This window comes from Harpia harpyja, chromosome 8 (genome assembly GCF_026419915.1).
Source record: "Harpia harpyja isolate bHarHar1 chromosome 8, bHarHar1 primary haplotype, whole genome shotgun sequence".
Lineage (NCBI taxonomy): Eukaryota > Metazoa > Chordata > Aves > Accipitriformes > Accipitridae > Harpia > Harpia harpyja.
Window position 1 is genome coordinate 45,537,309 of NC_068947.1, and position 12,064 is coordinate 45,549,372.

The 12,064-nt window shown below is 42.5% G+C and overlaps 1 protein-coding gene across 1 annotated transcript in view; it reads right to left on the bottom strand.

Annotated features, from left to right (window-relative positions):
* DPT (dermatopontin) overlaps positions 1-11,861 on the bottom strand; it is a 28,602-nt gene extending 16,741 nt beyond the window's left edge. Inside the window, exons 1-2 of the mRNA XM_052795096.1 lie at positions 11,538-11,861; positions 1,570-1,695 (exon numbers count right to left, since the gene is read on the bottom strand). Coding sequence (XP_052651056.1) covers positions 1,570-1,695; positions 11,538-11,836 — 425 coding nt within the window. The 5' untranslated portion in view covers positions 11,837-11,861. The remainder of the gene's footprint in view (positions 1-1,569; positions 1,696-11,537) is intronic.
* Between the last annotated feature and the right edge of the window lie 203 nt (positions 11,862-12,064).

A 12,064-nucleotide genomic window follows, 5' to 3' on the forward strand; every position in this document is an offset into this window, starting at 1 on the left:
TGCCTTTGAAATGCTGCCTTTTCTGCATGGAAAGACAGTAGCAGCTGAACTGCAAAAGGCATTCTTTTCCAAGCATAAAAATGGAGTGTTGTAAAATGGAGTGTTGTCACTGTTGGAAATAGAAGGGCAATATAGGAGTCCATGTGCAGCTGTGACGGAAACTGCAAGACATCAGTAACCCCAAACATTTACATTAGGAATTGCATTACTCTGAATGCCAATTTGCAAGGCAGAGACAAAGCTGTTCCCAGTTGTCAGGACGACGTCTGAGGGAAGCAGAACTGTCAACAACAGAAGAGGTCAGAGATTTCTGTTGTCTCTCTGAAAACGCATGCGGTATTAGAGGAGTAAGAGAGATTGGAAGAACTGCTTAAAAGTCAGAGTGAGTTTCCCTCAGAGGGAAGAGCCTGGGCAGGTATGTAAATAAACCCCCAGGTAGAGAACATCCGTAGGCAGTGTAGGCTGAAAAGGGGGCAGAAGAACGTTCAAAGACTTTGTTACAGAGTTCCTGTCATTTAAAACTTTAATAATAATAATAAAACCCCATTTCTTTTCCTCCTGGCTGCAAGGAGGCTGAAGGATGCAAAGCAAGGCACTGCTGTTGTGTTTGGCCAGTAGCCAGCCAGCCAAGTAAGGCCAACGGGCATGTAAACAGTTTGTATGCATCTTAATGGGAAGTTTACTTCAAAGCTGAGTTCTGGAAACAGATTCAAGCACAGATTTTTTTTTCCCCTATTTTCTTCTTTTTTTTTTTATGTGCAGGTAGGTTGTTCTTTGTATCAGTGAGAATAGCTGGATTATTAGCCCTGGAGCGTAAAATCATGACTTCTGTTACACAGAATGGACAGGAGCCATATGAGCTTTCTCTATACAGTCTACTACTGTGCTTCTGTCTCAGTTTAGAGAAACCACACCTGGGGGGCACAGGGAAGCTCAGGATGTGTAGCTCATTTTTCCATAGCCTTTGTGAGGTTGCCGGCACCAGTTGTGATACTGTGTTGAGGTGAGGCCACCTTTTTTTTTTTTTTTAGGTTTGGACTATGATCAGTAGCTCATTTTGACTTTGGTCTTCAAACAGCCTGGAGAGAGGGAGCAAGTTGTATGCACTACAAATATCCCAGGTTGTCAGCCAGAGGATATTTTTTCTGAGGTAACTGGCAGTATGTTCACTCCTGTAAGTCATTGTGGCACAATTGTGTAGTGCAGAGATGCTCCTACTCCTGTGCTGGATTTATAGTGGGAGCTATATCACCACTTTTGAAATGCTGTTCCACTTTGGAGACTTCTGTCATGGTTTCCAGCTTAGCTAGGCTGCTGCTGGTACCCAGACCTGTTCATTTAGGGCTAGCGACTGTGTTGCGCTGTTCAGCCTAACTGTGCCCTCATTCTCTTCCCTTAGCCATGGATCCTCAAGAATACTGTTACCAGACTGGAAATAACTTGCTTAGCCCCATAAAACACAGTTAACTTTTTCTCAGACACAGTTTTTGATGGGCAAAGTGGCCAAAGACATTTGTGGGGACTGCTGGGAAAAAGAGGCTAACAGGTTTGGTTTCTGCTTGAACTCACCAGCATGAATACGGGCATCTCCGGCTATAGCGGCAGCAGTAAAATTGCCATTCACGGTCAAGCACAGATGGGAAGTACTGACTCTGGAAACCAGCCACCAGCCCATTGTTTGAGCAGGTTTGATACCTAAGAAAGAGGAGAAAGAAGAGAACACATAAGGAAAACAAGATATTAGATTCCTTGATAGGTTCAAACATTCCTGAAAATAGCAATTAAAATTTTGATTCAGGGTGGAAGCTCAGGGTTTGGCTTTATATTGAGAAGCAATGTATGCACTTGCTGTGTATTGAGTAACCATTTTGTATAAGAAAGCAGCAGTAGTTAACTAATAACGTCTTAATATTTATGTTGCACTTAAAACTGTTTAAACTGTTTTTAAGTATTTAATCATTCCAGTATGCTAATCAGGCAAGAAGATTGTTCTGGTGTTGACATTCTCAACTGTTTACAGATCATGAGACTGACTTCAAAATAGTCCATTAATACTTTTATCTTTGTTGGTATTTGAGCATTTGGGGTTCACTGGAGTAATTTTATCAACTGCTTCTCTACAAAAAAGAAGCCTTAGAAACTCTTTTATAAAAGAAGTTCAGCAATTTCTTTTATTTTATTTCTTACTCAATTACCTGTCTCCAGGAGAAGGCACTCTTAATTCAAAACATTATAGGCTTGTGATGAAATAATGATTTGATAACAATCACACGAGGAAAACTGACACTCAGATGTTAGGAAATTATCAGACTCACATAAATTTTGTGACTGGATTTTCAAAAGAAAAATCGGCTACTTCATGCTTTCTGTGTACTCAGGAATTCTGTCATGCATGTAAATCACTGCCTTCAAGTAGAATAGACATAGTCTTTAAGCATGCAGATATATGCTTCTCTTTCTGCACACCCTACAAGCATCTGGACACTGATACCCAAAGTAATTCAAGTGATAATCAGTTTGAATAGCTTGCTTCTTGGAGACTAAAGACAAGGAGAGCATGAAAACAGACAGCTCATTAACTCAGCTATTGAATGCTCATTCTCTCAAGCACCCTCCTAGCCTCATTGTTTCCCTATTGGAGAAAATCACAGGAATTCAGTTTCTTCCATTTCCTTTCCTTTCCTTTCTTTTTCATTCATCAAGGAAAACTGGCAGGCTAGAGCTGCAGCAAACTTTCCTTGCGATACCATAAAATCAAATACATAGATATGTCTCAAAGACGCTTTCAGAGGTAACTTTGTGATTAACAAATACCAAAAATTTCCCCTAGTTTCATTCAATGACCTCATAGTTTATTTTAATGAGCCTGGAGTTCCCAGGAGGGAAAACAACATCTAGCAGAGTTTGGTGTTTGGAAAGTCATTCACTTGGTGCATACAGGTGTTAGTGCTCCCAAAGCATGAGGCTCAAGTGTTTGTATGCAAAACCTGAAAAACTGATCAATTTTGACCAGTGCAGGGATGAATTCCTCTGCCTAACTTTCAGCTTCTACCTTTGAACCAGGGGTCTCTTCCATATGTCCCTTCCACTGTGTTCTGTTGTTCAGACAAGAGTATTTACATTTGTTTGTATCCCTGCATCTCCCACGTTGCTGGGGCCACAGATACTTGCTGTGCTTTGTGAGACTCTTTCGAGGACCTTCAGAGTTAAGCAATGATGGGGACTCTGGGTTGCTATGGTATCACACCAAGTAAGGCAGTTTGGCTCTCACTCAGAGGATTTCAGCAGGACTTTGATAGGAAGTTGCTCTGTTTTTTGGCACATAGGCCATGGGAACATATGGCTAAGACTCTGTGCAAACATATTGGATAGCTGCAGATGATTGGTGTTATCCTGATGGAAAAAAGGTTGATATACAGAAATATAGGGAATGGTTGTACCTGTTGCAAGATGAGTATTAATCTGTGTAAAGTAGAACCAAACTTGTACCTCTTCATCATCTTCTGCCTCTCCCTCTTCCCAGTTACATGCATTTCCACTGCTCAAGTCCTTGTGTCCCTGGGAGATTTTCTAGCTCTTTTGCATAGGTGCAATAATGGGAACATTTCATTCCTCCTTGTCCTTTGCACTTCCTCTCAGAGGGTCAGCATTGACCTGCAATTTCCCATCCCCACCGATCAGCATCTGATATTCCTGCCCATACTTGTCTTTGGTGGCAGGTTCATCCTTCTCTTTTTCTCTCCCCACCTGCTCACATTCAGTGTGGGAAGTCCTGCCCTCTTTCCTGCTCTCTTTGCCCGCCAACAGTTTTTATTTTCTTGACACCCCTACTAATACAGTCCAATTTTGATGGAAAGGTTCATTTGAGAGAGACTTCACTGATGGACCCTTCTCTCTATAGTGGATTGAAAAAATCTAGCTAACATAACACTCCTGTGTTTACATGTGTACATATTTGGGCACCAAACTTCAGGAAGGTTTGATTATTTTTGATCCTGATTCTACCTTCTCATGAAAAATGTTTTTAAAAAAATACAATATTTGGAGTTGCCTTAAAAATTAGCTTCTTAGAGAGTATAACTGGACATAACTCATGTCTTATAATTGCCATTTTATTTTAAAAACATTCAAAGTAAAATTTGAAATATGCTTTTAAGCTCATGTTCACTTCTCCCTCTCTACTTCTGTCTCATACACACAAAGTCCTGCAATCTGTTACTCAAGCTCAATATTGGGTTCAGCGAAAGGTAGTAGTGACGTTGAAGTACTTTTCTTTAGCTTTGAGATAACACAGGATTTTTTTCCCTGATCTAATTTTCAGGTCAAATCCAGATATTCCTCCAAAAGTTAAGAGATGCTCTCAGAAATTGGAGTGCTTATTTGTGACCTCATATAAAATCATTTTTCTCTCGTCTTTTCCCAGTTGGCCTCTTTCCTATGAGCAGAAAGTGATTCTTCAAGGGAAAAAACCAACCCCTCCCTACACACTTTTTTAGTCAGATGGTCTATGCACTAATCTGAAAACAACACTTAATATGTGAGGATTTCTTCCTTCTCTGTTGAATTCACTACTCCTGTCACAGCAAATCCTGCAAACCAGTATGGTGAATAAAAACTAGCGATTCAGGGCCTTTGATTTATGGCCAAGTGAAAAAAAAAATACTAGGCCCACTCTGTGGTACTTTTGCTATAGAAGATAATTCAGTATTCAGAGTTAATGTTACTGGGTTCTCCTCACTCATGAAATCCTGACATTGCAAAGAAGAGAGGAAGATATCTCTTAGAAGGTGAATGCAGAGGAGCGTGAGAAACTGGCTGGGACTGTGTGGGATTAAACTTGGCAATGGTAGGTTGTTTTGTTTTTCTAGTCGGCTCAAGTTGCAATGCATGAAGAGTTGCCTTTTGGATCTGGTACTGGGAGAAGAGGAGGTGAGCTGGCTGGTAGGTGAGGGAGTGGGAAGACTGGTGGTGGTGAGGGTCAGGTGCTGTTGAATGGGAAGTTGCTCTTCCCTTCCCTCGTTTACATCTGTTGGAAACGACTGCAGTGTTTCGTAGAAAGTAAGTAAACTATACAGCCTTATTTTGGGAGGAGTTCTGTCTAGTAACAGCGCTATGGGAGCTGAGACTTTTCCTGGCCTGCTGCAATTGCTGTAAAAAGCCTCTGCTTCACCAAATCTTCTTCTGAAATGGTTAAGGAGTGTTGTGCATCTGAGTTCTGTCATGGCAAGCAACCAAAGTGTGCATCCATGTTATTGGTTTAGTTCAGGTCAGGACTGCTTTCCTTGTTCACCAATGAACTTTTATCTGTGAGACCAAACTAGAGATGGTTTGAAACAAACCCACTCAAAATGCATATGTGGATTTTGGGTCCATGCGTGAACTGTTTCACACTGCAGATCCACTTAAATTGTGCCACATTATTTGCAAACATTGATATAGCCTCAGCGACCAAGTGTGTACCTCATTGACTCAACAGTTGCCTGCCAGACTGAAGACAAATATTGCTTGCAACAGTATAATTGTTTTGAGCAATGGCACCAGTTGTGGTGACACTTTGTAGTTATGCCTACATCTTATTTTTGCTCTTTGCTAGACAAAGACCCAGAGTGTTGTGCCCCACCTAATGCTGGTGCTGCATTGTAAACCCCTCTCCGAGGCTCCCTGTCCCCCTCAGATACAGCAGGAATTAGCCTGAGCAGCATGTTGTCCTGAGGATGACAACCCAAAGAGGAAGCCTGTTCACTACAAGTCCGGTTAGGGAAGCCCCAGTCAAGATGCAGTAAGTGGTGCAGTTAGAGCCTGTGTTGAGCCCCTGCTGCACTGATCGTGTCGCACTCCCTGAAGCTCTCTGGAAACATGCAGAGTCTGACACACAGCTCAGTAGTCACTGCGTCATGCTTCATTAAGGGCAATTTGTTCCTTACAACAGGGTAACCTGAGAGTGTCATTCTAGGTACTTAAAAAAAAAAAAAAATCCCACTGTTTTGCTGTAGAGCAGATGGCTCCTGTAAAACTTGAATCACTAATTACTTTAAAGCTATCTCTCTAGAGCCTCTCACAGCAGAATGAATCTATATGTTATGGAGATATTATCAGACAGGGCAAACTGACCCAATAGAAATAATGCTGCATGCTTTCTTCTGCAGTCCTCCCTGGAGTGCATATGGAGAGAGGTGGCCTAACCTCATGCAGCCGGTAAGACCATGGTTAGAGTGTGGGAGGCATTTTGAATGAGGCATTAGATAGACTGTTTTCCTGGAGTGTTGTTTCACCAAAATCTGTTACTTTCTGTATCCAAAAGTTAATTTCCTTTTGGTACAGCTGTGGAGGGGAGGCTCTGTCCTGCTCTCCTGAGTTGTTTTTGTGGAGTGTCCTCCCTCTGTGTAATTTGGTTGGTTGCATGATGAAAGCTGATTTAATGGTCAGTCTGTTACAGATGAGTGGGGAGACATTAATGGCTGAGGGCAGGCTCAGGACACTTGGAACACTGGCACTCAGACAAAGGGAATGACTTTTCTGTGTTTGGTTAGGCCATGCCAGTCTCCAATGGTCATTTCTACTAGGAGTCTTCACTATCTGTTGTGGGGTGGTGAGACGTGTTGTTGTGACTTCCACATGCCAAAGGCAACCTCACTATAATGTTCAGCTATCTTTTTTCTTTCATTTAGGGGTCAGTGATGACTTTCTTTCTCCTCCCCGCCCAAAGGGAAGGCAAGGGCCTATTCACCCTGTTGATTTCTTCTTGACAGTCGCTGATGAGGCCTCCCTATCTACAGAAACACCCCTCTTCTCCTCAGATGCTCCCACTGGACTCAGTCCATCGCAGCTGTGCTAAAAGCTTGCAGCATTGTCCCTTTAACATAAACCTAGGGCTTTGAAGAAAATTAACTTGTTTGTGTAGATAGCACAAATGGGAACATTTTGAAAGGGCAGCTTGATTATTGGGTTTGGGTAATACAGCCTCAGATTTGAGACTTGGGATTGGTCAGAGATTGAGAACAAAAACAGTTCCTCGCAGATGTACCAGGGTGTGCTGCCAGAGTCTGAACAGGAGGCTCCTGCAGACACTTCCTTTGCTCATGAGTCTGTCTTTGCACCTAGTTTGTGGGAAATAGGGTTGTGTGCCTACTTGAAGGATCTGCGCGCGTGTGTGTGTTCGTGCACTTAAAGAGAAGGCAAAGGAGAGTGAGAATGGGAGTGGGGAGAGAGAATCTAGATATCTGTTTTTTCCAAGTCCCACCCAAACACTTCCTCAGAAGTCTAAACAAGGAAAAGAGGCAATAAACATGCATTAAATACCACTTGGCTGGAAATGTTTCTGCTTTGCCCCTTATGGGTAACTGAGAGTATATTGGGGATATGGCATGGCTCCATCTGTATTATGTGGTGTAAACCAAACTTTTTCTCCTGGAAGGAAGAGTTGCTTGTCTTTCACTTGCAAGCTTTTGTTCATTTATTTGTGTGATCCCTGTCCTTTGGTAGGCTCACTTTCAGGCAAGAAAAATAGTTTTTCTTAAGTACCTTGTTCAAAGACTGGTCTGTAGAGACAACTCTGTAGTATTCAGTGAAGCAGTAAAGAACAGTCTCACCCGCAATCACTCAGACCTTACCTTTTCTTAGGTGGTGAAATATTTACCCAAGGTCAAACTTCCTCCAGTACAAATGGAGCTAAGAACATAAGCTTTATTCTTTCTGAAAAGGCAGGATCCCTTGAGATGTCACAGCATACAAATAATTAGAAGGACTGTGTAGAATCAGGGGATGTCCTGAAGACTTTTCCCTGCTCCTGACAGGAGTATTTCCAAATTATCCAGGAACAGATTCTGCTCCTAGTATTGAATAGCATCTTGGTTAGCAAATAGCCTCTGCAGGAGTAAGGTGTTGGGACAGATTCATCAAGCCTTTGTACACGTACTTAACTTTAAATGTATTCACAGATTAATGAAGCTGAGAAGGCATCACTGGTCATCTGATCCAATCTATTGCCAAAATTTTCCCTATGAGTCCTGTAACATGTTCACAGGTTTCTCATGTCCATTCAGCAAAACACAAAAGAACATGCTGTCTTCAGAAGTGTATGTACATACATGCTTAACTTCAGGGATGCATCTATTAAATTAAGCACCTATAGTTAGATGTATTCTGAAATGCCAGTAGGTAATTCTAGGCAACTGTCAGAGGTGATTGGTATTCATGAGTCTGCTTCTGGAGAGAGATGGGGTGCCCCAGAGAACAGTTTTTAGACTACCTGTTTCTCTCCATTGACCCTGGAAGGGGGCAGACGTCATAAACTAGGCACTGCGATTAGATGCCTGATGTGGATCTGTGTCGTTGCCCTCTTTCTGTTGAATAATTTCTTCATATCTGCAAGATGCAAAGTCTTACAGGTTTAATCCTGGAAGTGCATATAATACCTAGCATTAGCGTAGGAAGCAAACTTACCTAAACCAGCTCTGCCAAGGGTTCCCTCCTGCCCTCCAGCCCTCCAACTTTCCTATCCTTACACTCCCCACATCCATTTCTGCCATTTCCCCCTGTGCTAATGGCCAAAGAAAATAATGAGTTGGAGATTCTTTCTTCTCTCTGCTTTATATTCCCACTTCATTTTCGCTCTCAAGCTTTTCTTGGTTTGTTGTCTTTTCTAATGAAACCTCTCTTGGGTTTGTCTCTGTTGTGCAGCTGCACAACAGTCAGGAATGGTGATTTGTCAAACGCCGTAAACATCATTTGTCAGAGGTCATTTTTTGCTGTTTCTGCCAGCCTAGAGTTTCTGGGACATGGCTGAGAAACTGGAGGGAATTCACAGGAGAGCTGCATGTATGATCAGTGCTTGCTTAGGAGTGTTGGAATGTAAAACTTCCAAAGGAGAACTTAGAACGGAGATGTGTTCAGCCTGAAAGAAAAAGCATGGGTGAAGGTGCGTGGGTGAGGGAAAGGCATAGCTGCTACCTATTAATAAGTTAAAGAGATTTTACAAAGGATGCAGTGTGCTTGTTCTCATTACTCAGTGAAGCTAGGGCAAGGAATAAAAAGCCTGAATTACAGCAGAGGAAATGTAGCTTAAATTTTGGGAAAAAGTTGGCAGCTTTGTAGTTATTGGTGGTACAAGCCATTGAATCTCCCTGGATGTGCAAGGTGAGACAAAATACCCTATGAGGCAGAGCTGAAGAAGGAATGTTACAGTCCAGCCTACATCAATGGGGAATGGACTAGGTGTCCATGGAATGGGTGCTGTGTCAGCTGACATGAGGGTGATGTATTGCTCACCAACAGACTGGTTCATCAGGAGATCAGCAGGGAAACAGAGGTGGCCAAACGGGAACTAATGGTACAGATTATGACTCACATTTGTGGCCCCACTTGATTACTGAGTGAATCTCTTTAGAATTGGGGATGGCTCCAAATAGCACTGAGCTGGGCATGGAAGAGAGAGAGAAAAGAAAGGCAGCTATGAGAAGTAAGACTGCCAAGAGAGGTGGTGTGGGATTGTCAAAGGCCCTACAGGCTATATCCGTGCTGTCACATTAATTTGAGGTTTGCATTTGCACTCAGACATTCCAGGCTGGCTGCCTGCTGGCCCATGCTTTCACTCCAGTCTGGGATGAGCCTGCTAGGTTCTTGGGCAGCAGCGTCAGGGCACAGCAAGGGACGTGCTGGCCTACAGCAAGCCTCTCTCCATGAAACACTGTAGATGCGACCAGCTCAGCCCTGGGAGCAGAAAACTGCAGAACACAACCAGGCACAGCTAGCTAAGATTTATGGAAGTAGCCCAAGTAATTAGGAGCATGAGTTCACCTTTGCAAAGGGGTATGTGTTCCCTAATCACTCTGGTGTATTCCCCCCCTCCCTCAAAAATAGAAGAAAGAAAGAAGGTGATCTATGCAGAGAAGACAGATAGATGTAAGGGTGTTGGACTAGAATGGTGAGCTAGGGAAGAACTAACTAAAATAACTCCAAAAGCTAGGAATGAGAGTGAAACAGAGTTAAACACATTAAAGAAGGGTTGGAAAAGAAATACATTTGGAGAAAAGATAGGGTTGGCAATAGGGAAAAATGTAGGCAAGAAAGAGGACAAAGTGGAAAGACTTTTTTCAGAGGTGAAGGAAACGAGATTCAGATAATACACTGTGGATGTAGTCACGCTGAGCAGACGGAGCATGGTGATGAATATGGCCCCATCGTTAGATAGCAGAAGAAAACATTCTGTATAGACTTACACAGTATCCTGTTTGTGAGAAGTGAACTTGAGCAATTGCTGCTAGGGATTTTTAGAAAGAGAATAATAATTTTATTTTGAACAATAGAAAGCTCTAATTCCAAATTACTATGCAATAAGTAGAAATTGCATCAATGTATGAAAAATGAAGAAGTCATCCAGGATTATCACAGTGTCTTCTTTCTGCCTGTTTTGCAGCCCTCCCGCTTTCTTTTCAGTTCTAATTCCAAAATTAAGTATAGGGTCAATCTTTTTTCCTTAGCAATTGCATCAGCCATAGGAATGTATCACGTGGTAAATGAAAGAGTATGAATAATTCAGAACAAGATTTTGAATCATTTAAAAAGCAGAAGCTTCACATTTCATTGCTAACCTGTTCCCATATAACATGAAATCTACAAAAATCACATTGCAACTTCTGGAACAAAACCATTTCAAGTATTTGAAAATATTCTTGCATTCATTTCATTCTGTCCAAAGAATATTTCAAACTCAGAGTTTTCCAAAACTGTGTTTCAGATTTCATGAAAAAATCAGAAGATAAATACTGAGTACATGCTGCCTAAACATGAAACACTATACATATTTCCAGAAATTATTGTGGCCATAAAATGTGATGACCTTTGCCTCTAAGATTGATGGAAAATGTAACGTTTAGTTAACCAAAACTGACTGTACCAGGGAATTAACATGATCTTCTGCTATCATTATCATGCATATATATGCCACCATCATCGCTCGTTAGTGTGGGTTTTTGGCTCCTGTAATACTAGCATGACTAGAAAACAGCCTTTGACTGTGCCTAAGCCAAAAAGCTTAGCAACAAAAACACAAAGAGAAAAGCCAGTGCAATACAGAGAAGGATTTTTTTTTTTCTAGTGATAAGAGCAGGAGGATAGAATGAGGAGTTTTACAATTTGTTCCCCAGTTTAGCCACTGATTCAATGTGTGGCCTTTCAAGAGGGAATTTATCCTCTCCTCACTGAAGGTTCATGCCTCATTTTCCTCATCTCTGAAAGAATAGCAAGACCAAACCACTTTGCAGCTGAGGTTGTGAGTGACCAGATGACACAGCATTTCTAAAGCACACTGAGATCCTCCAGCAAGAAATTGCTACAGAGAAAGCAAATGTGATGCTGATCGCCTCACACACATGCATCGCGATTAATGAGTCTCAGGCAGTCATTCATTCAGGGCAGTGAAGCTGCTGGTTATGACGGCATTAATATGCATTTGCATTGCTCTAGCTGCAGTATTGGCACCCGCATTCCACAGAGGGTATCAGGGCTGCGCCCTCCAGGGATGGTTGGGGGTATCCTACCATTCAGTTCCCGCCCTGTTGATCTCTTCCCACCAGCACTCTGTCGGCTCACCGAGGCTCTGGGCCGCCGGCATGCAGGCGTAGTTCCACAGTCTGTCGGAGCCTTCCTTCTTGTTGAAAACACTCCTGATGGCCACAATCACCTGCCCATGCGGGCACTGAAAGTTGAAACCCTGCCGGTACACGTTGACCCATTCATCATTGTCTCCGTAGTTATAAGGACCGTAGTAATAGTCACCATACTGGCCCCATGCCACAGTCACCAGAGGCAGGAACACACAGAGAAGGACGAGGTCCATCCTGAGGATGTTCCTGGCTTAGAAATGCCCTGCTGGTTTGTTGGGCTGGCCCTTTTATATCGCCTCTAACATTTGGCTTCCAGATGTTATGCTTCCAGATCCAAGTGCAATGTGTCATTGCTTAGCAAACCTTCTCTGAGTTACAGACACGTCCAATTACTTTTAAGGTGGAATTCTGCAAGTACAGTAAGTCTGCAGGCCGTAAGAGCAGGGTCTTCCCACCACCAC